General features: G+C 51.9%; 1 protein-coding gene across 1 annotated transcript; it reads right to left on the bottom strand.

Moving 5' to 3' along the window:
- Positions 1–8,163: 8,163 nt before the first annotated feature.
- On the bottom strand, positions 8,164–22,104 carry S100A16 (S100 calcium binding protein A16). Its single transcript, XM_089665837.1, has 3 exons — positions 21,886–22,104; positions 18,472–18,638; positions 8,164–8,879 (listed from the first exon to the last, which is right to left on the bottom strand). Exons 2-3 carry the CDS (start codon positions 18,619–18,621, stop codon positions 8,724–8,726), a joined length of 306 nt encoding a protein of 101 aa, XP_089521963.1. The 5' UTR covers positions 18,622–18,638; positions 21,886–22,104; the 3' UTR covers positions 8,164–8,723.
- Positions 22,105–23,160: the final 1,056 nt, after the last annotated feature.

Here is a 23,160-nt window from a genome sequence, read left to right as displayed (position 1 = left end):
GGCGAAGGAGAGGAGAGAGAGGGGCAAAGGAGAGGGGAGAGAGGGGCAAAGGAGAGGGGAGAGAGGGGCGAAGGAGAGAGGGGCGAAGGAGAGGAGAGAGAGGGGCAAAGGAGCGGGGACAGAGGGGCGAAGGAGAGGAGAGAGAGGGGCAAAGGAGAGGAGAGAGAGGGGCGAAGGAGAGGGGAGAGAGGGGCGAAGGAGAGGAGAGAGGGGGCAAAGGAGAGGGGAGAGAAGGGGCGAAGGAGAGAGGGGTGAAGGAGAGGAGAGAGAGGGGCAAAGGAGCGGGAACAGAGGGGCAAAGGAGAGGGGAGAGAGGGGCGAAGGAGAGGGGCGAAGGAGAGGAGAGAGAGAGGGGAGAGAGGGCGAAGGTGAGGGGTGAAGGAGAAGAGGGAGAGGGGAGAGAGAGGGGCGAAGGAGAGGAGAGAGAGGGGCAAAGGAGAGGAGAGAGAGGGGCAAAGGAGAGGAGAGAGAGGGGCGAAGGAGAGGAGAGAGAGGGGCGAAGGAGAGGGGAGAGGGGGCGAAGGAGAGGAGAGAGAGGCAAAGGAGAGGGGAGAGAGAGGAGAAGAAGAGGAGAGAGAGAGAGGGGCGAAGGAAAGGAGAGAGAGGGGTGAAGGAGAGGAGAGAGAGGGGTGAAGGAGAGGGGAGAGAAGGGCGAAGGAGAGGAGAGAGAGGGGTGAAAGAGAGGGGAGAGAGGGGAGAAGGAGAGGGGAGAGAGGGGCGTAGGAGAGGAGAGAGAGGGGTGAAAGAGAGCGGAGAGAGGGGAGAAGGAGAGGGGAGAGAGGGACGTAGGAGAGGAGAGAGAGGGGTGAAGGAGAGGGGAGAGAGGGGCGAAGGAGAGGGGAGAGGGGGCAAAGGAGAGGGAAGAGAGAGAGGGGCGAAGTGGCGGTGAGAGAGGGGCAAAGGAGAGAGAGAGGGCAAAGGTGAGGGGTGAAGGAGAAGAGGGACGAAGGAGAGGGGAGAGAAGAGCAAAGGAGAGGAGGGAGAGAGGAGCGAAGGAGAGGAGAGAGAACAGAAGACAGAGGATAGAAGAGAGAGAGGGGCGCTCCTCCTCACCTCTATGGTCCTAATCATAATATTTATTTTCTTGGTTTCGGGTGGAGAGGAGAATATAAATATTGTTTTGTTATTTCTGCTTGTGACCACATCGGGGAGATTACTCCTGTGACACCCATACAAGAAAATTGGGGGCAGGAAGTTGCAAAGAGCAATAAGAACATTTTCAGGATCCTTAGCATACTGATAGGAGGAGAGAGCAGAGGGAAAGAGGGAGGAGCTCATCCCTGCGCTGCTTCTCCTTTCACTGACTTGTCACAGGTTAGGGGCTCATCCGGGATGGCCCGGGCTCACAGGAAGTGGGTTGAATGACAGATCGTTTTGCACGTTCTTTGCAGAATATTTTCAATGGTTCACAGACCACAAGGGGGTCAATCAGAGAAGATCATTCTTGGGGTGTACGTATTTTGTCCTGCAGCCCCCCCGTGCAGATCTGGATCAGGTTCCCTGCCGGGGGTGGAGGGGATTCAATGTTACTCCAGTATTGTAGATCAGGATCGGCGCTAGTTGAGCTTGTCCGTTGACACGCCCGGTCTCCCTCCCCCTACTCCTGCTCAATGCGGGTGTGGCGGCGCCCCGCGGACAGAATCTGTCCCCGTTTCTGTGATCTGAGTCCATCCCCCGCCTTAGGCTTCAAGATTCTCCAACACCCTGGATCTGCGCCAACTGCTTTCTCCCTGTCCTGTAATAATGAATACAGTTGTGATCAAAAGTTTGCCCCATGGATGACCACCAAAGTCTTTTGAGGATCTCAGGTGTGGGGTTCATGGAAGACCACCAAAGACTTTTGAGGATCTCAGGTGTGGGGTTCATGGAAGACCACCAAAAACTTTTGAGGATCTCAGGTGTGGGGTTCATGGAAGACCACCAAAGACTTTTGAGGATCTCAGGTGTGGGGTTCATGGAAGACCACCAAAGACTTTTGAGGATCTCAGGTGTGCGGTTCATGGAAGACCACCAAAGACTTTTGAGGATCTCAAGTGTGGGGTTCATGGAAGACCACCAAAGACTTTTGGGGATCTCACGTGTGCGGTTCATGGAAGACCACCAAAGACTTTGCATGACCTGGAGGCATGTTGCCGAGATGAATGGGCGGCTCTACCACTGGCAGGAATTCGAAGGCCTCATAGACAACTATTACAGAAGACGGCATGCTGCCATTGATGCTGAAGGGGGCGCAACCATGAGCGCTATGCTTGGAGAGGGGTCAACAAGGCCTACAATGACAAGAATACCATCCAAACTGTGAAGCATGGTGGAGGCTCACTGATGTTTTTTTTTGGGGGGGGGGGGTGAGCTCTACAGGCACAGGGAATCTTGTGAAAATGGATGGAAGGATGAATGGAGCGTGTTATCAGAAAATACTGGCAGACAATTTGCAGGAAAGCTGCTCATGGGACACTCTTGGACTTCCCAGCAGGACAATGACCCTCAGCACAAGGCCAAGCTGACCCTCCAGTGGTTCCAGCAGAAAAAGGTGACCGTTTCGGAGTGGCCATCACAGTCTCCTTATCTTCATATCATCGAGCCGCTCTGGGGGGATCTCAGGTGTGGGGTTCATGGAAGACCACCAAAGGCTTTTGGGGGGGATCTCATGTGTGGGGTTCATGAAGGACCACCAAAGGCTTTTGGGGGGATCTCAGGTGTGGGGTTCATGGAAGACCGCCAACGACTTTTGAGGATCTCAGGTGTGGGGTTCATGGAAGACCACCAAAGACTTTTGAGGATCTCAGGTGTGGGGTTCATGGAAGACCAACAAAGTCTTTTGGGGGGATCTCAGGTGTGGGGTTCATGGAAGACCACCAAAGACTTTTGTGGATCTCAGGTGTGCGGTTCATGGAAGACCACCAAAGACTTTTGGGGGGGATCTCAGGTGTGGGGTTCATGGAAGACCGCCAAAGACTTTTGAGGATCTCAGGTGTGGGGTTCATGGAAGACCACCAAAGACTTCTGGGGGGATCTCAGGTGTGGGGTTCATGGAAGACCACTAAAGGCTATTAGGGGGGATCTCAGGTGTGGGGTTCATGGAAGACCACCAAAGGCTTTTGGGGGGATCTCAGGTGTGGGTTCATGGAAGACCACCAAAGGCTTTTGAGGATCTCAGGTGTGGGGTTCATGGAAGACCACCAAAGACTTTTGGGAGATCTAATGTGTGGGTTCATGGAAGACCACCAAAGACTTTTGGGGGGATCTCAGGTGTGGGGTTCATGGAAGACCACCAAAGACTTTTGGGGGGATCTCAGGTGTGGGGTTCACGGAAGACCACCAAAGACTTTGCATGACCTGGAGGCATTTTTCTGAGACGAATGGGTGGCTCTACCGCTGGCAGGAATTCGGGGCCCTCATAGACAACTATTACAGAAGACGGCACGCTGTCATTGTTGCTGAAGGGGGCGACACACGGGATTAAGAACTAAGGGGGTGCAGACTATTGAACGGGGAATATCATTGGTTGACTTGTCACCGTGTTCTGTTCTATGATTGGCCCGTTCTGATATGACCTCCAGATACAGAATATACATTCCATAGGAAATACAAGAAATGGGTTTTGCTGGCTCCCTCCTGTATATTCCCGATTCTCCAAGGGGGGGGGGGGCTCACACTCTTAATCTGCTCTGATGATCACCCGGCTGCCCCCCCTTTCCATCTTTTGAAGGGCCCCAAATCTGGAAATATCCGCTGTTTCTGAGTCCCAGCTCTGCCCACGGGATGATGTCACCAGAGACTGCAGCCTGGACCGAAGGCACTGTTACAGTCCTGCTGAATAAACTGCTGTATTGGATTCTGTAAAGGCACAGGGGGTGGGGGGGTTGCGGGGGGGGGGGATCGTTTCTGATTTATAGCACATTTCTCTGGCCTGGTGCTCAATGAATGGTGAGAACCTGCGGAGTGCCCCTTTAACTGCGTAGCGCGAGGCGTGGAGGGAGAGGCGGTGGCTACTGTGTGAGATTTTGGCCAACGCCTGAGATCTGCAATTGACACCTAGAAGAGTGATTCATGTCCCAGCTATGTGCCCCTACCACAATACTGTACCCCTGGGGCCACTGCCCCTCCCCCTTCCTTGGGGTACGTGCGACAACTAGGCCAAACGATCCCCTGCGGCTTTTTGTGGCATCGGGCTCCCCGTGTCCGATTTTTCCGAGATCCGAAATAACGAAAAACAAAATTTCATGCGAAATAACGAATTATCCAAATTCGAAAAAGCAAATCGAATTAAAAAAAAAATTTGAAAGGCAAACATATTGCTGAATGCAGAAAATAGAAAAGAATACAAAAAAATATAGAATAGAATGAATGTAGCCGTCTTCGGAATTTTGAATAGAATAGACTAAAACAGAACAGAGTAGAAAAATATAGAATAGAATAGAATGAATAGATAGCCGTCTTCCAAAATTTGAATTGCAAAAAGCATAGAATAGATAATAAAGGAATAGAATAAAAAAATCAAAGAATAGGAAAGAATAGAATAGAATAGAATATCGTCATCTTTCGAAATTTGCGTTAAATTCGAGATTATTTCTTTTCATCTGGTTTTGTCTCTCACACAGTCCTCGTTTTTTTTCCCCCTTGGTGGGGTAATGGGTGGGGCCATGGGGTGCAGCGGGGGTGATATGGGGGGAACGGGAGAGGACGGCGACAATTTGGATCCATGAAGGGTGATCTGGGGGGAACAGGAGAGGACGGCGACAATCCGGATCCATGGTGGACGATCTGGGGGGAACGGGAGAGGACGGCGACAATCCGGATCCATGGAGGGCGATCTGGGGGGAACGGGAGAGGACAGCCACAATCCGGATCCATGGAGGGCAATCCGGATCTGTGGAGGGCGATCTGGGGGGAACGGGAGAGGACGGTGACAATCCGGATCTGTGGAGGGCGATCTGGGGGGAACAGGAGAGGACGGTGACAATCCGGATCTGTGGAGGGCGATCTGGGGGGAACGGGAGAGGACGGCGACAATCCGGATCCGTGGAGGGCAATCCGGATCTGTGGAGGGCGATCTGGGGGGAACGGGAGAGGATAGCCACAATCCGGATCCATGGAGGGCAATCCGGGGGGAACGGGAGAGGAGGGAGACAATCTGGATCCATGGAGGGCAATCCGGGGGGAACGTTAGAGGAGGGAGACAATCTGGATCCATGGAGGGCAATCCGGGGGGAACGGGAGAGGAGGGAGACAATCTGGATCCATGGAGGGCAATCCGGGGGGAACGGGAGAGGAGGGAGACAATCTGGATCCATGGAGGGCAATCCGGGGGGAACGGGAGAGGAGGGAGACAATCTGGATCCGTGGAGGGCGATCTGGGGGGAACGGGAGAGGACGGCGACAATCCGGATCCGTGGAGGGCGATCCGGGGGGAACGGGAGAGGACGGCGACAATCCGGATCCGTGGAGGGCGATCCGGGGGGAACGGGAGAGGACGGCGACAATCTGGATCCGTGGAGGGCGATCCGGGGGGAACGGGAGAGGACGGCGACAATCTGGATCCGTGGAGGGCGATCTGGGGGGAACGGGAGAGGACAGCGACAATCCGGATCCGTGGAGGGCGATCCGGGGGGAACGGGAGAGGACGGCGACAATCCGGATCCGTGGAGGGCGATCCGGGGGGGAACGGGAGAGGACGGCGACAATCCGGATCCGTGGAGGGCGATCCGGGGGGGAACGGGAGAGGACGGCGACAATCTGGATCCCTGGAGGGCGATCCGGGGGGAACGGGAGAGGACGGTGACAATCCGGATCCGTGGAGGGCGATCCGGGGGGAACGGGAGAGGACGGCGACAACCCGGATCCATCGAGGATGATCCGGGGGGGGGGGAACGGGAGAGGACGGCGACAATCCGGATCCGTGGAGGGCAATCCGGGGGAACGGGAGAGGACGGCGACAATTCGGATCCGTGGAGGGTGATTCGGGGGGGAACGGGAGAGGACGGCGACAATCCGGATCCATGGAGGGCGATCCGGGGGGAACGGGAGAGGACGGCGACAATCCGGATCCATGGAGGGAGATCCCGGGGGGGTAATGGGAGAGGACGGCGACAATCCGGATCCATGGAGGGCGATCTGGGGGGAACGGGAGAGGACGGCGACAATCCGGATCCGTTGATTGCGATCCGGGGGGAACTGGAGAGGACGGCGACAATCCGGATCCATGGAGGGCGATCCGGGGGGAACGGGAGAGGACGGCGACAATCCGGATCCGTGGAGGGCGATCCGGGGGGAACGGGAGAGGACGGCGACATTCCGGATCCATGGAGGGCGACCGGGAGCGGTTTATAACGGATGGCAAGGAGGAGATCAGGGCGTGGCTTTGTGGTAAGTCGATTGCCCCTCCCCTTTCATCCAAACCCCCCCCCACCCAGCATGTCAGAAATGAAATGGTTAATATCTCAGGGCGGATCCCCTCCCCCCATCGCAGATTTGACGCGCTGAGTGAGAAGAGATGATCATTTACAGGCTGAGATGACAAATGAAGGTCAAACCGCCAGAAGGCGATCGTTCTAAAAATGTCGTTCTGCGATCAGCGGAGTTTCCAACATAATTCCAACCCGACCGACCGGACCGACAACTTCTGACAACTTCACCTTCTGACAACCCCGGCCCCCGATACCTTGTACGATCCGGGGGGGGGCATTATAGGACGTATTGGGGGTGTTATGGGCGGGGTGTATCGGTCGGTGGTCATAGATCGTCCTCTATGTGTCGGGATCGCTCTGCGTGCAGCAGGTGGGGGGGGGGGTAGTCTGGCTCACACGGTGGGATGAATGGCGCAGTGGGCGGGGTCAGTGCCACATCGTGATCTCTGTTGATTGTAAGCTCTTCTTCAAACACTTGGGACAGATTTTTTTTCTGGTGACCCCAGACCGGCAGGAAGGTAGGCGCCCCCCGGGTGTCCATGGTGTCACCCGCAGGACTCGTTCCATGGGGACGCGAAGCCTTCCAATCACCAACAGTCGCCCCTCTGCTGAAAATGGCAATTTTTTAATTTTTTTTTTTCTTCACGATATTCATTTATAAAGCGTTTGCATCGCCATGTATCCGGTAAAAGTGCCCAAACGTTCGTTCCGTGAGAATCGGGCAAAAAAAAACGACTGTGAATCGGCCACAGCCGCGCTGATCGAAGGTCGGCCATTCATTTAAAATGGCAAATCCCACATTTGGCCACTAGAGGGAGCCAAGTATCATAGACGGTTCCAGCTCCATCTAGTGGCCATATGCAGCATTTTCCTCCCATGTACAGAGGCGTCCTGCCCCCCCCCCAGTATGCTGAGACTTGTAGTTCCTCCGTGTCAGCGCTCTGTACCCACCGAACCCCACATTGTCCTGACATTGTCACCCACCTCTTCCTCCAAGGCCTTGTACCCCCCCCCCCCCCCCCCATGGAGTAACGGCCAACTTTTTCCATCCACACAGCCGAAAATACTTTATGGTGTTCATCTAGAAGCAGTTTGCATGCGCCCAAAGCTTCCTTCTCTGTGATTGGGGCAGAGAGTCCAATGTAGGCGGTCTGCGTCCTGAGCAACAGAAAATACCACATTCAGCCACTAGGGGGAGCGAAGTATATCAATATCCATGATTGCAAGGGGGCTGTGATATGTGGGGGAGGGGACATTAGAGCGTAAGCTCCTCTGTACAGAGACTGATGGGACTGTGGGGGAGGGGACATTAGAGCGTAAGCTCCTCTGGTACGGAGACTGATGGGACTGTGGGGGAGGGGACAGTAGAGTGTAAGCTCCTCTGGTACAGAGACTGATGGGACTGTGGGGGAGGGGACATTAGAGTGTAAGCTCCTCTGTACAGACTGATGTGACTGTGGGGGAGGGGACATTAGAGTGTAAGCTCCTCTGTACAGACTGATGTGAATGTGGGGGAGGGGACATTAGAGTGTAAGCTCCTCTGTACAGACTGATGGGACTGTGGGGGAGGGGACATTAGAGTGTAAGCTCCTCTGGTGCAGAGACTGATGTGACTGTGGGGGAGGGGACATTAGAGTGTAAGCTCCTCTGTACAGACTGATGTGACTGTGGGGGAGGGGACATTAGAGTGTAAGCTCCTCTGTGGTCAATGTCAGAAACATAAAATCTCGGAAGCGTTACGTTTTTAAACAAAATATAAAATAAAATCAGCTTTATTCGCACACAACAACATTAGACGCCACAAATCACATCTACGGCACAAAATAACATCTTTGTATAAACTCAGTCGGTGATTGGCCGGTGCAGAGATTCGGGGGGGCACCTGGACAGCCCACAAATCAGGATCTGGTGGTTCTGCCACCCTTCTGGAAGCCATCGATGGCGTACAAGAAGGGCGGGGGGGTGAAAGTGCTGAACCGGCCGGGGGGGTACTAATATCCAGCCATAAATGAGATGGAGGAGGTTCAGGATTTGTAATCCATGTTCCCCCTTTCTGATTGGTCGCCGCGATCCCCCCCATACAGAGCGGAGGGGGGCAGACGACTGAGGAGGGGTATACAGAGATGAGTATATAGCACATGGATACAGGTGATGAGGATGGGGCGCCCCCTCCTGGACGTTGTTACTTGGCTCATAATACAAAGTGAGGGATTCTGGGAATCCGAGGCGCGTTCTTTGTTCTCCTCCCTCGATGTGCGCGGGGCGCCCCCCACTGGATGCAGGAGGCATGGCGCTTTTTTTTTGGGGGGGGGGGCGCTAGGGTCGTTCCTGGCACTGCATGGCCATCTGTTGGCTCAGCTTCCTGGCGATCTCCCCAATCAAAGTCCAATATTCATCAAAGCTGATCTTCCCGTCCTCGTCCGTGTCCAGCGATTGGATCAGCTTGTTGGAGGCTTCCTTGTTCTGTGTATTCTGAGGGGGGAAACGGAGAACGTTTAGGGGTCTGAACAAAAAAAACGCACAGCCCTTTGTCTGGTGAACCTTCATTTACATTCGATCTGCGTGAAGGACGAACGTTCCTCAGACTATATCCCCTTCTGGACGAAGGTTCTTTAATTATGGACTTTGGTGCAATACCGCAATATGGCCAGTAGGTGGCGCAGGCGAGGAGCACAGGGAATACATAGCTGTCTATCAGGAGGGATACAATGTAACAATTCTGGGAACACTCGAGGGAAGGACACAATGTAACAATTCTGGGAACACTCGAGGGAAGGACACAATGTAACAATTCTGGGAACACTCGAGGGAAGGACACAATGTAACAATTCTGGGAACACTCGAGGGAAGGACACAATGTAACAATTCTGGGAACACTCGAGGGGAGGATACAATGTAACAATTCTGGGAACACTCGAGGGAAGGATACAATGTAACAATTCTGGGAACACTCGAGGGAAGGACACAATGTAACAATTCTGGGAACACTCGAGGGAAGGACACAATGTAACAATTCTGGGAACACTCGAGGGAAGGACACAATGTAACAATTCTGGGAACACTCGAGGGAAGGACACAATGTAACAATTCTGGGAACACTCGAGGGAAGGACACAATGTAACAATTCTGGGAACACTCGAGGGAAGGACACAATGTAACAATTCTGGGAACACTCGAGGGAAGGACACAATGTAACAATTCTGGGAACACTCCAGGGAAGGACACAATGTAACAATTCTGGGAACACTCCAGGGAAGGACACAATGTAACAATTCTGGGAACACTCGAGGGAAGGACACAATGTAACAATTCTGGGAACACTCCAGGGAAGGATACAGAATTGTTACATTTATTGGTTACATTTGTTGGACAATTTCCTGTCCTCCTATTATATCTTTGAAGATTCCCCCAGGACCTCCAGCCAATCCATCTTCGTTTTTAGACGGATAGGGGAGGGGCAGGGGCGGACTGACCATTCCAACACTCAGGCACTGCCCGAGGGCCCGGGGTCAGTAGGGGGCCCCATGAGATGCCCCTGGTACCTTTTTCATAGGCTTTTTTGAGATTGGGCAAGGACACAGGGGCCCCATGATCCCCTATTGCCCGGGGGCCCCATGAGTTGTCAGTCTGTCCCTGGGGAGGGGTTTGAAATTCTGGCCGGGTTGATTTGTTATCCGTGACTCCGTCGGGAAGATTTCCTCTCTGCTTCCTGTTCCCGTGACACCAAGACAGGAAGTGAGAGGAAAATGGTGTCACCTGGGGAGAAAGATGCTGACAGCAAATAAAATCAGACTAAGGACATCTCCTCACTCTGCGAATGTTAAAAGAAAAAAAATATATTTTTCTGTCCCCACTGGTAAATTTTTCTTCACTTCCTGTTTCAGTGACACCAAGACAGGAAGTGAGAGGAAAATGGTGTCACCTGGGGAGAAAGATGCTGACAGCAAATAAAATCAGACTAAGGACATCTCCTCACTCTGCGAATGTTAAAAGAAAAAAAATATATTTTTCTGTCCCCACTGGTAAATTTTTCTTCACTTCCTGTTTCAGTGACACCAAGACAGGAAGTGAGAGGAAAATGGTGTCACCTGGGAAGAAAGATGCTGACAGCTAATAAAATCAGACTAAGGACATCTCCTCGCTCTGCGAATGTTAAAAGAACAAAAAAAAAAGTTTTTTTTTTCTGGTGAATTTTTCTTCACTTCCTGTTTCAGTGACACCAAGACAGGAAGTGAGAGGAAAAGGTGTCACCTGGGCAGAAAGATGCTGACAGCAAATAAAAAGCAGACCAAGGACATCTCCTCGCTCTGCTAATGTTAAAAGAAAAAAAAAAGTCTACCATAAAAAAAAGAAAAAGTTTTTTCTCTGTCCCAACTGGAGAAGCTTTCCTTGCTTCCTGTTCTGGTGACACCAGGGCAGGAAGTGAGAGGAATGGGGTCACCGGGGCAGAAAGATGAGGGGAAAAAAAAAAAAACATGTAACATTTCCTTGTTCTACTAAAAAAAAAAGTTTCTTAATCTGTCCCTATCGCGCAACTTTTCCTTGCTTCCTGTTCCGGTGACACCAGGGCAGGAAGTGCGAGGAAAATGGTGTCACCTGGGAAGAAAGATGCTGACAGCAAATAAAATCAGACTAAGGACATCTCCTCGCTCTGCTAATGTTAAAAGAAAGAAAAAAAAATTTTCTGTCCCCACTGGTGAATTTTTCTTCACTTCCTGTTTCAGTGACACCAAGACAAAAAGTGAGAGGAAAAAGGTGTCACCTGGGCAGAAAGATGCTGACAGCAAAAAAAAAAAAGCAGACTAAGGACATCTCCTCGCTCTGCTAATGTTAAAAGAAAAAAAGTTTATATTTTTCTGGTGAATTTTTCTTCACTTCCTGTTTCAGTGACACCAGGACAGGAAGAGGAAAAGGGGATACCGGGGGAGAAAGATGCTGACAACTATGAAACACCAGACAAAGGGTCTAACATTTTCACGCTCTACCATACAAAAAAAATATCGTTTTTTCTCTGTCCCAACTGGAGAAGCTTTCCTTGCTTCCTGTTCCGGTGACCCCAGGGCAGGAAGTGAGAGGAATGGGGTCACCGGGGCTGATGACGGGGGAAAAAAAATCTAACATTTCCTTGCTCTACTAAAAAAAAAAAAAAGTTCCTTAATATGTCCCTATCATGGAAATTTTCCTCGCTTCCTCTTCTGGTGACACCAGGACAGGAAGTGAGAAGAATGGGGTCACCAGGGCAGAAAGATGACGACGGGAGAAAAAAAAAACATCTAACATTTCCTTACTCTACTATAAAAGAAAGTTCCTTAATCTGTCCCTATCGTGGAAATTTTCCTCACTTCCTGTGTCAGTGACACCAGGGCAGGAATTGAGAGGAATGGGGTCACCGGGGCAGAAAGATGACAACAGAAAAAAAACAAACCATCTAACATTTCCTTGCGCTACTAAAAAAAAGTTCCTTAATCTGCCCCTATCGTGGAAATTTTCCTTGCTTCCTGTTTCGGTGACACCAGGGCAGGAAGTGAGAGGAATTGGGGTCACCGGGGCAGAAAGATGATGATGGGAAAAAAAAAAAAAAAACCATCTAACATTTCCTTGCGCTACAAAAAAGAAAGTTCCTTAATCTGTCCCGATCACGGAAATTTTTCTCGCTTCCTGTTTCGGTGACACCAGGGCAGGAAGTGAGAGGAATGGGGTCACCGGGGCAGAAAGCTGCTGAGAGCAGATTATAAAATACTAGACAAAGGGTGTACCATTTCCTCTATAGAAAGCATGAGAGCGCCACAAGTATGAGCCCAGGAAATCCCTACTGCACATGGTGGGCGTGCCAATAAGACTCCAACGCGTTTTGGGGGCTCGGGGCTCCTTCTTCAGGGCAAAGTGCCATATAGAAGGGTACACATCCCATCGATTGGGGTCACATGACCACAAAATTCTGGTGTCTGGTATTCTTTTCCAATTCTTCCAGCACTTGAGCCCTGATGGAGGAGTTCTGCGCCCCCCGAAACGCGTTGGCTGTCGTTTGTTCCCATCTCTCACCGTGTGCAATAAAGACCCCTCTATACTCCTCACAATACTTCGGGGATCCCAGAGATACCCCCATTACGTCCAACACTTGAGCCCCGATGAAGTTCTGAGCCCCCGAAACGCGTTGGTGTGTTTTTTTAACCTGTCGTCGTGGCATCAAAGACTTACCGGGCTTATATTAATCTTAAGGCACCCTCATCCCTTCTATACTCTTCACATTACTCTGGAGACCCCCAGAAATACCCCAAGATACCCCAATACTTCCAGCGCTTGAGCCCTGATGAAGTTCTGAGCCCCGAAACGCGTTGGATGTCCTTATTACGCATGATGGGAGGTCAAATATGACTCACAGGGACCGTACTAAACTTATGGCATCCTCATCCCCTCTATACTCCTCACAATACTACGGGGATCCCCAGAGATACCCCCATTACTTCCGGCACTTGAGCCCTGATGAAGTTCTGAGCCCCCGAAACGCGTCGGTGGCCTTATTACGCATGATGGGAGGTCAAATACGACTCACAGGGACCGTACTAAACTTATGGCACCCTCATCCCCTCTATACTCCTCACAATACTTCGGGGATCCCCAGAGATACCCCCATTACTTCCGACACTTGAGCCCTGATGAAGGCGTTCTGAGCCTCTGAAACGCGTTGGAGGGCTTTTTTCCTGTCCCACCATGTGGTATAAAGACTTACCAGACTCATATTAAACGTATGGCACCCTCATCACTTCTATACTTTTCACATTACTCTGGAGACCCCCAGAAAAACCCCAAAATACCCCAATACTTCAAGCGCTTGAGCCCTGATGAAGTTCTGAGCCCCCGAAACGCGTCGGATGTCCTTATTACGCATGATGAGAGGTCAAATATGACTCACAGGGCCCATACTAAACTTATGGCATCCTCATCCCCTCTATACTTCTCACAATACTAGGGGGATCCCCAGAGATACCCCCATTACTTCCAGCACTTGAGCCCTGATAAAGGAGTTCCGAGCCCCCCGAAACGCGTTGGAGGGCTTTTCTCCTGTCTCACCATGTGGTATAAAGGCTTACCAGACGCATATTAAAAGTATGGCACCCTCATCACTTCTATACTCTTCACATTACTCTGGAGACCCCCAGAAATACCCCAAGATACCCCAATACTTCCAGCACTTGAGCCCTGATGAGGTTCTGAGCCCCCGAAACGCGCCGGTGTCCATATTACGCATGATGAGAGGTTATATAAGACTCACAGGGACCATACTAAACTTATGGCACCCTCACCCCCTCTATACTCCTCACAATACTACGGGGATCCCCAGAGATACCCCCATTACTTCCGGCACTTGGGCCCCGATGAAGGCGTTCTGAGCCTCTGAAACGCGTTGAAGGGCTTTTCGCCTGTCTCACCATGTGCTATAAAGACTTACCAGACTCATATAAATCTTAAGGCACCCTCATCACTTCTATACTCTTCAAATTACTCTGGAGACCCCCCAGAAATACCCCAAGATTCCCCAATACTTCCAACACTTGAGCCCTGATGAGGTTCTGAGCCCCTGAAACGCGTCGGGTGTCCTTATTACGCATGATGAGAGGTCGAATAACACTCACAGGGCCCATACTAAACTTATGGCTTCCTCATCCCCTCTATACTTCTCACAATACTAGGGGGATCCCCAGAGATACCCCCATTACTTCCAGCACTTGAGCCCTGATAAAGGAGTTCCGAGCCCCCCGAAACGCGTTGGAGGGCTTTTCTCCTGTCTCACCATGTGGTATAAAGACTTACCAGACTCATATTAAAAGTATGGCACCCTCATCCCTTCTATACTCTTCAAATTACTCTGGAGACCCCCAGAAATACCCCAAGATTCCCCAATACCTCCAACACTTGAGCCCTGATGAGGTTCTGAGCCCCCGAAACGCGTCGGGTGTCATTACGCATGATGAGAGGTCGAATAACACTCACAGGCACCATACTAAACTTATGGCACCCTCACCCCCTCTATACTCCTCACAATACCTCGGGGATCCCCAGAGATACCCCCATTACGTCCAACACTTGAGCCCTGATGAAGTTCTGAGCCCCCGAAACGCATTGGTGTGTTTTTTTAACCTCTCCTCGTGTCCATCAAAGACTTACCGGGCTTATACTAATCTTATGGCACCCTCATCACTTCTATACTCTTCACATTACTCTGGAGACCCCAGAAATACCCCGAGATACCCCAATACTTCCAGCACTTGAGCCCTGATGAGGTTCTGAGCCCCCGAAATGCATCGGACGTCCTTATTACGCATGATGAGAGGTCAAATATGACTCACAGGGCCCATACTAAACTTATGGCTTCCTCATCCCCTCTATACTTCTCACAATACTAGGGGGATCCCCAGAGATACCCCCAATACTTCCAGCACTTGAGCCCTGATAAAGGAGTTCCGAGCCCCCCGAAACGCGTTGGAGGGCTTTTTTCCTGTCTCACCATGTGGTATAAAGACTTACCAGACTCATATTAAACGTATGGCACCCTCATCACTTCTATACTCTTCACATTACTCTGGAGACCCCCAGAAATACCCCAAGATACCCCAATACTTCCAGCGCTTGAGCCCTGATGAAGTTCTGAGCCCCCGAAACGCGTCGGGTGTCCTTATTACGCATGATGGGAGGTCAAATACGACTCACAGGGACCGTACTAAACTTATGGCATCCTCATCCCCTCTATACTCCTCACAATACTACGGGGATCCCCAGAGATACCCCGATTACTTCCAGCACTTGGGCCCCGATGAAGGCGTTCTGAGCCCCCGAAACGCATTGGAGGGCTTTTCTCCTGTCTCACCATGTGGTATAAAGACTTACCAGACACATACTAATCTTAAGGCACCCTCATCACTTCTATACTTTTCACATTACTCTGGAGACCCCCAGAAATACCCCAAGATACCCCAATACTTCCAGCACTTGAGCCCTGATGAGGTTCTGAGCCCCCGAAACGCGCCGGTGTCCATATTACGCATGATGAGAGGTTATATAAGACTCACAGGGACCATACTAAACTTATGGCACCCTCACCCCCTCTATACTCCTCACAATACTACGGGGATCCCCAGAGATACCCCCATTACTTCCGGCACTTGGGCCCCGATGAAGGCGTTCTGAGCCTCTGAAACGCGTTGAAGGGCTTTTCGCCTGTCTCACCATGTGCTATAAAGACTTACCAGACTCATATTAAAAGTATGGCACCCTCATCCCTTCTATACTCTTCAAATTACTCTGGAGACCCCCAGAAATACCCCAAGATTCCCCAATACCTCCAACACTTGAGCCCTGATGAGGTTCTGAGCCCCCGAAACGCGTCGGGTGTCATTACGCATGATGAGAGGTCGAATAACACTCACAGGCACCATACTAAACTTATGGCACCCTCACCCCCTCTATACTCCTCACAATACCTCGGGGATCCCCAGAGATACCCCCATTACGTCCAACACTTGAGCCCTGATGAAGTTCTGAGCCCCCGAAACGCATTGGTGTGTTTTTTTAACCTCTCCTCGTGTCCATCAAAGACTTACCGGGCTTATACTAATCTTATGGCACCCTCATCACTTCTATACTCTTCACATTACTCTGGAGACCCCAGAAATACCCCGAGATACCCCAATACTTCCAGCACTTGAGCCCTGATGAGGTTCTGAGCCCCCGAAATGCGTCGGACGTCCTTATTACGCATGATGAGAGGTCAAATATGACTCACAGGGCCCATACTAAACTTATGGCTTCCTCATCCCCTCTATACTTCTCACAATACTAGGGGGATCCCCAGAGATACCCCCAATACTTCCAGCACTTGAGCCCTGATAAAGGAGTTCCGAGCCCCCCGAAACGCGTTGGAGGGCTTTTTTCCTGTCTCACCATGTGGTATAAAGACTTACCAGACTCATATTAAACGTATGGCACCCTCATCACTTCTATACTCTTCAAATTACTCTGGAGACCCCCAGAAATACCCCAAGATACTCCAATACTTCCTGCACTTGAGCCCTGATGAAGGCGTTCTGAGCCTCCGAAACGCGTTGGAGGGCTTTTCTCCTGTCTCACCATGTGGTATAAAGACTTACCAGACTCATATTAAACGTATGGCACCCTCATCCCTTCTATACTCTTCAAATTGCTTGAGACCCCCAGAGACACCCCAATACTTCCAGCACTTGAGCCCTGATAAAGAAGTTCCGAGCCCCCGAAACGCGTTGGTTGTCTTATTTGGCCTCTCACCATGTGAAATCATGACTCACTGGGCTCATACTAGACCTATGGCACCCTCACCTCTTCTACACTCTCCACATTACTACAGAGACCCCCAGAGATACCCTAAGATGCCCCATTATGTGCAGCACTTAAGCCCTCATGAAGGAGTTCTGAGACCCCAAAACGCGTTGGTGTCTTTTTTTTTTTTTACCTCCCGTCATGTGTAACAGAGACTTACTGGACTCATACTAAAGTTATAGCATTCCTGTCCCTTGTGTGCGCCTCGGATTCATTTGGAAAACCCCAAAAATTTACCCAAGATACCCCATTACTTCCAGCGCTCGAGCCCTGATGAAGGAGTTCTGAGCCCCCAAAACGCGTTGGATGTCTTATTTGACCTCTCGCCATGTGTAATAAAGACTTAGAGGATTGATACTAAACTCATGGCACCCTCAACCCTTCTTTACGCTCACAATACCCCAGGGACCCCCAGAGATACCCCAATACTTCCAGCACTTGAGCCCTGAGGAAGGAGTTCTGAGCCCCCAAAACGCGTTGGATGTCTTATTTGACCTCTCGTCATGTGTAATAAAGACTTAGAGGATTGATACTAAACTTATGGCACCCTCAACCCTTCTTTACTCTCACAATACCCCAGGGACCCCCAGAGATACCCCAATACTTCCAGCACTTGAGCCCTGAGGAAGGAGTTCTGAGCCTCCGAAACGCGTTGGTGGTCTTTTCTCCTGCCTCACCATGTGCTATAAAGACTTACCAGACTCATACTAAACGTATGGCACCCTCATCCCTTCTATACTCTTCAAATTGCTCGAGACCCCCAGAGACACCCCAATACTTCCAGCACTTGAGCCCTGATGAAGGAGTTCTGAGCCCCCGAAACGTGTTGGTGGTCTTTTCTCCTGTCTCACCATGTGCTATAAAGACTTACCAGACTCATACTAAACGTATGGCACCCTCATCCCTTCTATACTCTTCAAATTGCTCGAGATCCCCAGAGACACCCCAATACTTCTTGCACTTGAGCCCCGATGAAGGAGTTCTGAGCCCCCCAAAACGCGTTGGTGTGTTTTTTTTAACCTCTCGTCATGTGCAATAAAGACTTCCTGAGCTCATACTAAACATTTCGGCACCCTCATCACTTCTATATTCTTCACATTACTTTGGAGACCCCCAGAAATACCCCAATACTTCCAACACTTGAGCCCTGATGAAGGAGTTCTGAGCCCCCGAAACGCGTTGGATGTCTTATTTGACCTCTCGCCATGTGCAGTGAAGACTTACTACACTCATACTAGACTTATGGCGCCCTCACCCCTTCCATACTCTTCTCATTATTCTGAAGACCCCCAGAGATACCCCAATACTTCCAGCGCCTAAACCCTGATGGAGTTCTGAGCCCCAGAAACGCGTTGGACATCTTACTTGCCCTCTGGCCGTGCGCAATAAAGACTTACTGGACTCTTACGAGACTTATGGCGCCCTCACCCCTTCTATACTCCTCACAATACCCCAGAGACACCCCAATACTTCCAGCACCTAAACCCCGGAGAAGGCGTTCTGAGCCGCCGAAACGCATTGGACGTCTTATATGACCTCTCGCCGTGTGCAATAAAGACTTACTGGACTCATACTAGACTTATGGCACCCTCACCCCCGCAGATTACTCCAGAGACCCCCCCCCCCCCGAGGGATGCCCAATCCTCCACCAATTGGTAACTGCCACTTTCCCAGCCAATAATCTCCCCTCCCCCCCATGGCCCCTCCTCCTTACCGTCAGCACGTGTTGGAGCTCCTGAGACACCATCTTGCGGAATTCCTTTTTGTTCATCTTGTCGTGTTTCCCCTTCTTCTCCGCGTACGTGTAGAAATTGCGCACCAGGATCTCGATGGCCGACTCCAGCTCGCTGCAACTGGACGCCATGTCTGGCCAAGAGCAGGCTATGGGGGGGGCAATGAGGGAAAGAGTCAGACATGGGGGGGGGGAAGAAGGGGTGGGAGAATGGGGGGAGAGGGCAGGGAGACATAAAGGGCAGTTGGGGGGGTAGGGGACAAGGATGAGGGGGAGACATAGAGGGTAGGAGAGAAGGGGAGATGGGGGCAGAAAGTCAATATACATGAAGAAACATTCCTCCTGGACCCCGCAGTGGCAGTTGGATTATCACCCCGGACCCCACAGTGGCAGTTGGATTATCACCCCGGACCCCGCAGTGGCAGTTGGATTATCACCCCGGACCCCGCAGTGGCAGTTGGATTATCACCCCGGACCCCGCAGTGGCAGTTGGATTATCACCCCGGACCCCGCAGTGGCAGTTACCATCAGACGAACAATCAGATCACCTCGGAGAGATCTATTATGCCCCACCCCCGCATTATTATAAGTGAGGCCCCTCCCACCACTCTCATGTTGCCTTTGAACTCTTTTCAGTTATTAGAAGTTTTTGTGTTACAATACAGCACCCAAAGCTGCCCCCCCTGTTCTAGATGCACCCTCAATGCTGCCCCCTGTTCTAGATGCACCCTCAATGCTGCCCCCCTGTTCTAGAAGCACCCTTAAAGCTGCCCCCCCATGCTAGATGCCCCCCCAAAGCTGCCCCCATGTTCTAGATGCACCCTCAAAGCTGCCCCCCTGTTCTAGATGCACCCTTAATGCTGCCCCCTGTTCTAGATGTCTCCCCAAAGCTGCCCCCCTGTTCTAGATGCACCCTCAAAGCTGCCCCCCTGTTCTAGATGCACCCTCAAAGCTGCCCCCCTGTTCTAGATGCACCCTCAAAGCTGCCCCCCTGTTCTAGATGCCCCCCAAAGCTGCCCCCTGTGCTAGATGTCTACCCAAAGCTGGCCCCTGTTCTAGATGTCTCCCCAAAGCTGGCCCCTGTGCTAGATGTCTCTCCAAAGCTGGCCCCTGTTCTAGATGTCTCCCCAAAGCTGGCCCCTGTTCTAGATGTCTCCCCAAAGCTGGCCCCTGTTCTAGATGTCTCCCCAAAGCTGGCTCTGTTCTAGATGCACCCTCAAAGCTGCCCCGTTCTAGATGTCTCCCCAAAGTTGGCCCCTGTTCTAGATGCTCCCCCAAAGCTGCCCCCGTTCTACATGCACCCTCAAAGCTGCCCCCCTGTTCTACATGCACCCTCAAAGCTGCCCCCCTGTTCTACATGCACCCTCAAAGCTGGCCCCTGTTCTAGATGCACCCTCAAAGCTGCCCCCCTGTTCTAGATGCACCCTCAAATCTGCCCCCTGTTCTAGATGTCTCCCCAAAGCTGGCCCCTGTTCTAGATGCACCTCAAAGCTTCCCCCCTGTTCTAGATGCACCCTCAAAGCTGGCCCCTGTTCTAGATGCACCCTCAAAGCTGCCCCCCTGTTCTAGATGCACCTTCAAAGCTGGCCCCTGTTCTAGATGTCTCCCCAAAGCTGGCCCCCTGTTCTAGATGCACCCTCAAAATGGTTCCCCCCATTCTAGAAGTGCCCCCAAAGTTGCCTGCCTATTCTAATTGCCCGCTGAAAATTTTTTCCCTATTTTTGATTTCCCCAAGGCTGTCCCCCCATGTCAGATGTGCCCCCAAGTCTAGCCCCATATTCTATATTTGTCCACAAAGCTGCCCCCCTGTTCTAGAAGTGCCCCCCCCCCCCTCCTCGAGCAGTCTTGTCCTTTCATACACACCAGCTGCTCTCCCTCTGACAGCTGGGAGGGGTGGGAGAGGTTAAGCTCTCATTATCTGAACCGGCTTTGTATTGTTGTCTGACTTCTTTGAAACACCCGACCAATGACACCGGGCTGGGGACACCTGACAACCAAAACCTGATCGGGGACACCTGACCACCAAGACCTGACTGGGAACATCTGACCACCAAGACCTGATCGGGGACACCTGACCACCAAGATCTGACTGGGAACACCTGACCACCAAGACCTGATCGGGAACACCTGACCACCAAGACCTGATCGGGAACACCTGACCACCAAGACCTGATCAACAACACTGGGCTGGGGACACCTGACAACCAAGACCTGACTGGGAGCACCTGACAACCAAGACCTGACTGGGGACACCTGACCACCAAGACCCAATGCAGGACACCTGACGACCAAGACCTGACCGGGGACACCTGACCACCAAGACCTGAACAACAACACAGGATTGGGGACACCTGACAACCAAGACCCAATGCAGGACACCTGACGACCAAGACCTGACCGGGGATACCTGACCACCAAGACCGGATTGGGGACACCTGACCACCAAGACCTGACCAGGGATACCTGACCACCAAGACCGGATTGGGGACACCTGACCATTAAGACCTGACCAGGGATACCTGACCACCAAGACCCAGCTGGGGACACCTGACCACCAAGACCCAGCTGGGGACACCTGACCACCAAGACCCAGCTGGGGACACCTGACCACCAAGACCCAGCTGGGGACACCTGACCACCAAGACCTGACCAACAACACCGGACTGGGGACACCTTACCACCAAGACCTGACTGGGGACACCTGACCAGGGATACCTGACCACCAATACCTGACCAACAACACTGGACTGGGGACACCTGACCACCAAGACTTGACCAGGGATACCTGACTGGGGACACCTGACCACCAAGACCTGAAACGGGATACCTGACCACCAAGACCTGACTGGGGTCACATGACCCCCAAGAGCTGGCCAAGGAAACCTGACCACCAACACCTGTCTGGGGCCACCTGACCACCTGATTTTATTTATTTTGTTTTGTCTCCTTTTTTTTAATTTTTTTCCCATATTCCTTTGCTTTGTGCAGACAAGTCCTGGGGGGGAAGATGGGGGTAACACGGACCCCAGCACCGCATATCGTCTCCATCTCGATGTCCTCTGTGTGCCCTTACCTCCCCATCCCTGGAGACCCCCCCAATATGCCGCATTTGTAGAGCATTGAGCGACAACACCTTAAAGATATTTGTTCTATTGATCCATCCAGGGGTGTCACCCTTCCCCCGCCATCTGCTATCCCCCATCGCCCACCTGTCCCCGCTGATCTGCCCCCCTCCCCCTTCCCAGAAGAGTCTGTTGTCCCCCCACCCCGGGATTTCCTTTCATTTCATCCGTCCAGCTCGGTGCCGCTCGTCCCCCGTTATATCGCTCGCCCGGCACCCCTCCCCCTCTATAGTATATATATATATATGTGTGTGTATATATGGGGATCATTTACCAGCTGCCTGCGGCTCCCAGCGCTCCCTCCACTCCCAGCTCTTCCTCCTGATCCTGGTTGGTGATTTCCGGCCAGTCACACCCTCAGGAACACCCGGGGGAGGGGGCTGCCCTTTGCTCTGATTGCAAGCTCTTCGGCCCCTCCCAGCTCTCCTGTCACATTTGTTACATTGTTACTCTGAAGAGTTCCATCGTTTCCCATCCGGCGCTGGAAGAGTCAACCCGACCTGGAAGACATTCATCTGACATTCTGTGCCGGTGAATCTTCCGGGTCCTTGGCTGTTAACCCGTTCATGGCCGGGGCCGTTCTTTGTTTTGGTTAGGCCTGAAGATTACTTGGAACCCCCAAATGTTATATATTTTCTGAAAGCAGAGACCCCGGAGAATAAAATGGTGGCAGGTCCGATGTGGTGGGACGCACGATATTAGGGCAGCGGTTTATAAAACACAACATTTCAGAGAGAAAAAACAACACTGACGGTAATTTTAGGGCACACAAACGCAATATATTACCCAATTGTTCAAATACAGTACACAGAAGACCTGGGGTACTCAGAAGAAGACTTGGGGAGCTCACTAGAAGACTTGGGGTACCCAGAAGACTTGGGGTACTCAGCAGAACACCTTGGGCACTCACTAGAAGACCTGGGGTACTCAGTAGAAGACTTGGGGCATTCAGAATACTTGGGGCACTCAGTAGAAGACCTGGGGTACTCAGTAGAATACTTGGGGCACTCAGTAGAAGACCTGGGGTACTCAGTAGAAGACTTGGGGCACGCAGTTGAAGACCTGGGGTACTCAGAAGAATTGGGGCACTCACTAGAAGCCTTGGGGTTCTCACTAGAAGACCTGGGGTACTCAGAAGAATTGGGGTTCTCACTAGAAGACCTGGGGTACTCAGTAGAAGACCTGGGGCACTCAGTAGAAGACCTGATGTACTCGGTAGAAGACCTGCGGCACTCAAGACTTAAGGGACTCAATAGAAGACTTGGGGAACTTAGTATGGGACTTGGGGCACTCAGAAGGCTTGGGGCATTCAGTATAAGACTTGGGGCACTCAGTAGAAGACCCGGGGCACTCAGTAGGAGACCCGGGGCACTCAGTAGGAGACCCGGGGCACTCAGTAGGAGACCCGGGGCACTCAGTAAGAGACCCGGGGCACTCAGTAAGAGACCTGGGGCACTCAGTAGGAGACTTGGGGCACTCAGTAGAAGACCAGGGGCAGTCAAGACTTGGGGCACTCAGTATGAGACTTGGGGCACTCAGTAGAAGACTT

The sequence above is a fragment of the Staurois parvus genome, unplaced genomic scaffold (genome assembly GCF_062004578.1).
Source record: "Staurois parvus isolate SC_StPar_1 unplaced genomic scaffold, SC_StPar_1.0 ptg002369l, whole genome shotgun sequence".
Classification (NCBI taxonomy): Eukaryota; Metazoa; Chordata; class Amphibia; order Anura; family Ranidae; genus Staurois; species Staurois parvus.
The sequence above is the reverse complement of the archived record's forward strand: the minus strand, read 5'-3'. Positions and strand labels throughout refer to the sequence as shown.